This window comes from Octodon degus, unplaced genomic scaffold, assembly GCF_000260255.1.
Source record: "Octodon degus isolate 3935 unplaced genomic scaffold, OctDeg1.0 scaffold00031, whole genome shotgun sequence".
Lineage (NCBI taxonomy): Eukaryota > Metazoa > Chordata > Mammalia > Rodentia > Octodontidae > Octodon > Octodon degus.
In genome coordinates, this window is record NW_004524607.1 from 13,110,014 (window position 1) to 13,115,413 (window position 5,400).

Sequence of the window (5,400 nt, forward strand, 5' to 3'; positions counted from 1 at the left end):
TTTTGAGTCATAGTCTCATTGTGCAGTTCAGACTGGGCTTGAACTCACTCTGGAGCCCAGGCTGGCCTTGGACTCACAGTGATCCTCCTATCTCAGCCTCCCAAGTGTTGGGATGACAGACATACACCCCTACCCTTGGCCCAGTGAATAATATTTAAACTAGAGGAAGTAGGTAAAATTTATGGCAGCGTTATAAGCTCATTTCCACAGTTAAAAAATCAACTATTGCTAACATGCTTATTTGTAATTTGCCCCTTTGTCAGTCTTCCTCTGCACCCAAAGGAAGCTCCTAACTCTTCACTGTTCCTTCTGAAATTTGCTTCAGTTTTTGGGTATATGCTTATACTCTTGAATGTATGCTTATACTCAAAACTGCTTAGGCTTTGTCTTGTGGTAGTGAGGGAACCTAGATCTTAACACATACTACACACACATCCTCATCTTTCCAGTACATTTTTGGCTAAATCTGTGTTTTGAGTTTGCTATATTATAACTTTGACACTGTTCACTGCTAGGCAAGTAATGCACTATATTTATATTTATGTCCTTCAATTTTCTGTTTATCTTAGAGTTTAAAAGTTGCCTCCATTTTTCCATTTGCTTTGGTAGTTTGCTGTTTTGTTTTTGTGTTTTGACTTTGTAGTTTGTCTTTCCGCATCTGGAAAGACTCCAATACAGTTCTGCAAGTTGCTGCAGCTGTCATTTCATTCCTCTATTCATCCCCCCACGTCCCCCCCCCCATAACACCATCACTACCACCACCCTGCCACAGGTGGAATGCTACTGTCGCCCTGAGATTTGCCTTCACTTTGTCTCAGGAATTCCCTTGATCTTGCTCTTGGCTTTTCCCTGTGCTCAAATCCTACCACTGTCTGCTTGGTTTGCATACCCTCACATGACTAAGTGTCCCACTGGGGTGAAAATTATTTCTCTGCCCCAGATGTGACTGCCTCTCTCAGTCAATTTGTCGATCCTGTCTCAAAGTCTGTGGACCAGGAATATCCTAAGTGCAGTATAAGGCCTTTCTTAGGGCTTCATACTAGTGGATTAGCACCATCTTTTTTAATCTATGCTTGAAAGATTTATAGCTAAATGGATGGACCTTGAGACCATACTCTTAAGTGAAATAAATCGGGCACATATGTTTTATCACATTGTATTTTTGGTGTGAGAAACTGAAAGTATAAATAAGAACCAGAATATATAATAGTTATTGTGAAACAGGAAGTAATTGTTCATAAGGAAAGAGTTGTGGGATTGGAGAATGGAAGGGAAAAGTTAAAAAAAAAAAAGCATAAAATGGAAACAAAGCTTTGTAAATAAGGAAGGAGAGAGGGGAGGAGAATGGGAAAGAAAAAGGAACTAAGATATATCATGTACAGATACAAATTCCCCGTGATGAATGTGATCTGCATAGGTGGCTGCCCATCTCTGGATCTAACCTTTGCCAGTCTCCAGAGCCTCTGTGGCATCAACATACTCATTTCTGTTTTTCTTAACTGGTTTTTTGTTTGTTTGTTTTTTATATTTTAGGGAAGGGTTGACAAGGTGTTCAGGGTATCCTACTAGATTGGACTCATAGTGATTCTCCTGTTTACAGCCTCCCAAGTGCTGGGATTACAGGCATGTGCCACCACACCCAGCCTTAGTCGCCGTCTCAGTGCGCCCCAGGGGCTGACTGGCACAGCAGGTCCGGGAATCCCTGGCCCCTGCACCTGCTTGCAGGCGCTTTAATCCACTATGCTATTTGGCCAGTCCTGTTTTTCGTAACTTTGACTATAGTCACAGGGTTTTTTATTATTATTATTACTGTATATGTTTGTATTACATAATGATTACATTCTTTATGTGGAATTGGTACATGAACAAAAAACATCTTAATCCCTATTTTCTTCCCCTTGCCCCAATCTCAGTCTCCTTTCCATTTGGGGAAGATCTATTTCCCTAGTTTCCCTTATTTCTCCTTTATTTTGCTCTATAGCTTGCATTTCTTATATGAGAAACCATGTAAGATTTAAGTTTGTCTGTCTGATTTATTTAACGTGTTCTCATTGTGTATCCAGGGCTGGGGAGAAGGCTCAGTGGAATAAGCGCTTCCCTGGCAAGCACAGGGGCCTGAGTTCAATCCCCGGTTCTGCAAAAAAAAAAAAAAAAAAAAAAAAAGCCTCAGTGTGTATCCATTTCCCTACAAATAACTTTATGGCAGAATAATATGTTGTTTATACATAAATAAATACATTTTCTTTATCTGGTCATCTGTTAGTGGACATATAGGCCGCTTCCAAGACTTAGCTATTATGAATTGTGCTTCTGTAAAGACAAAGATACTGAGAAAACAGAATTTCCAGTCTTTTTTTAGGGGGGAGGGTGTCTGCACACTAATTCCACATTGGCTACACTAGTTCACATACCAAACAATGTCAAAGATTTCTAGGCCCGGCCAGATAGCTCAGCAGACTAAAGTGCCTGCTTAGGCAGGCACATGGAGGTGCATGGACTGGGATTTGATCCCTGGTGTGCTTTGCCAGCCCTACCCCTGGGGCACCCTGAGAGGGCGACTAAGACTGGGGATGATGGCATGCGCCTATAATCCCAGTGCTTGGGAGGCTGATAACAGGAAGATCTCTACAAGTCCAGTCTATGCAGTGAGACCCTGTACTAAATACATTAAAAAAATAAAATAAAATAAGATTTCTCTTTTCCTTGCTAGCACTTATTTGGTTTCTTGATTGCCATTCTTTCTGGAGTAAGATAGAATCGCAGTGTTATTTTAATTTACATTTCTCTAATGGCCAGCCACATTAAATATTTATGTACTTATTAGCCATTTGTATTTTTGTGAAGTGTCTGTTCATTTCACTTGCCCATTTTTTGATTCTATATTTTATTTCAGAAAGTCTAGTTTTCTTAGTTCTTCATATATTCTATGTATTAGTCCTCTCTCTGAGGAATAGCTGGCAAAAGGTTTTCTCATTCTAGTTTCCCAAAAAGGTTTCCTTTTCATTCTGTTTGTTATTTCTTTTGCTGTGCAGAAGCCTTTTAATTTTATATGACCCTATCTGTTGCTTCTTAGTACTTTTTCCATGCAACCACAGTTCTGTTCAGTAAGTCCTTGTCTGCATCTATATTTCAATAATTCTGCCTATTTTATCTTCCAACAGGTTTTTAACATTTAGTTCTTTGATCCATTTTAATTTTAGTTTAGTACATAGTGAGAGACATGAGTCTAAGTTCCATCTTCTGCGTGTGAATAGTCATTTATTAAAGAAGCTGTTTGCTCAAATGTATGTTTTTGACCCTTTTGTCAAAGAACAAATAGTGGAGTGTGCTTTGAGTCATTTCTGCATCCTCGCTCTGTTGCACTGATTTTTATGTCTGTCTTTGTGCCTGTACCATACTGTACCAAATATGTCCTGAAAGTCTTACCACCCTGTATGCTCTCAGAACACTTAAGTTGCTGTTTGATTTATGAGTGTGAGAAAAGTCTGGACAACAACTAAAGATATGGGGCCGGGGAGATAGCTCAGTGCAATAAGTGCTTGCCTGGCAAGCGCAAGGTCCTGAGTTCAATCCTGGTACCGAAAAAAAAAAAAAAAAAAAAAAAAAAAAAAAAACCTGAAGATACATTTGTTCTTCTTTTTTTTTTTAATTTATTTATTTGTGGGGGGGGGTGCAGCTCAGCCCACCAGGGGGCGGGGCGGGCTGGCATGTGGTGCTGGGGGATTGAACCGTGGTCCCTGTGCTTTGCTAAGCTTGTTCTAAGTAGGTGCTTTAGACCACTGAGCCATCTCACAAGCCCCATATACATTTGTTCTTGATCACCTGTTTCGTCCTAGAGTCCTTTGAGCTTTTTGAGTCCTTCCTAAAGTTTCTGGAGGTTATTGCAACTGTGGCTCAGTGGGAGAATAGACTGGTGCACACTAAGCCCTGGGTTCCACTCCCAGCATGCACAAAGCTCAGAGTTCCACTCTCAGCACTGCAAAAGAAGCACACCATCAAGTAGTTTCCTTCTAAAGAGCTTGAAGTGTGTTGGAGGAGAGTAGCAGAGAAATGATTAAAACAGCATAATGTGAACTCAAAAATTAGGTGTATCAATCCATGAGAGCACTAGGAAAGAAGTATCATTTGAGCAGAGTTTTGACTGAAAGATGTTTTCACTAGAGGAAAGATTTGCATAAAAGCTAAGATCTGTGGTATGTAGACTAGCAGTCCTCAGAGGGAAGAAATTCTCCTCCTATAATTTGATTGTCTGTTCTACTTAACTAGGCTGTTCCTCAATAGTAATGGAAGCTACTGATAAAATTATTACAGTAAGATTTTGGAGACTCCTTTGATATAAATAAGTATACCGCATTTTTAAAGCTAATTTCCTGATGAGTACCAGTTTATATGTTTATATTAGGTGGGGCTTTCCCCTACTGTTAGAAGCAATAATAAACAAAATAATGACTCTTTTAGGCTGCTATTCAGGAGTCTCTACCTGTGTCACCACCATTGAGGAATTCTGAGTTCCACTCAAGTCTGATTTCTTACTGACAAGTGGCACCTATGTTTTAATTACTCTTTTGTGAAACACAGATTACTACCCTGTCTGACTTCCATTCTTGAATTCTTGTAAATGCTTAAGTTCAAAGGTAGATCGTATACCTTTAGATAAAACTTGAAAAATATTATTAGCTTTGCAGCTGAGTACAAAAGTGTAACTTTAAAATATGGTCAGGCAGCCAGGTATAGCACCAGCACTCAGGAGGCCGACTAAGGAGGATTGCCCTGAGTTCCAGGCCAGTCTGTGCTATATAGTGAAACCTTGTCTCAAGAAACCAGAAAAAACAGAATTTGGTAAGTTATACAAGGAGGAACCCAGCATTATGCTTGAAACTGGGGGGCGTTCTAAGTTTTGGTTTTTTTTGTCTTCCATTTGCAGTGATAATCTTTCCCTTTCTCAATTTGTAGGCCTTTTCTGATGCCATTAAAAAATGGCAGGAGCTATCACCAGAAGCCAGTGGAAAAAGAAAAAAAAGAAAAGAAATGAATCAATATTCTTACATAGACTTCAAATTCGAACAAGGTAATGTCAACAGAGTGCGGGGCCACATGCCAAGCTTCACCCCCACCACTGCCACTGCCCCCCATCCCCACCCCCTCACCCCTCGCATGCCCTTCCCCAGCGCTGAAGGAAGTTGTGTTACTTGCTTTATAGGCAACCCTGGCCCAGCCAAGGAGTGAATGACAGGGACAGTTTCTAGAAAGTGGCTGCTTTTGCTGGCCCCCTTCTCCCTCCTTTGTGTACATCCTGGTGGGGAAATTTTGTGTAGTGTTAAAAAAGAGAACGGGACCAGGGAGATAGCTCACTGGCATAAACACCTGTCTTGCAAGCATAAGTTCGATCCCTGGTACTGC

The 5,400-nt window shown here is 40.5% G+C and overlaps 1 protein-coding gene across 2 annotated transcripts in view; it reads left to right on the forward strand.

Moving 5' to 3' along the window:
* Nucleotides 1-5,400, forward strand: part of Rnf216 (ring finger protein 216) — a 170,848-nt gene that overhangs the window by 48,852 nt on the left and 116,596 nt on the right. For both annotated transcript variants that reach the window (XM_004629597.3, XM_004629598.3), the window contains exon 8: nucleotides 4,954-5,068. In XM_004629597.3, the coding sequence (XP_004629654.1) occupies nucleotides 4,954-5,068 (115 nt within the window). The remainder of the gene's footprint in view (nucleotides 1-4,953; nucleotides 5,069-5,400) is intronic.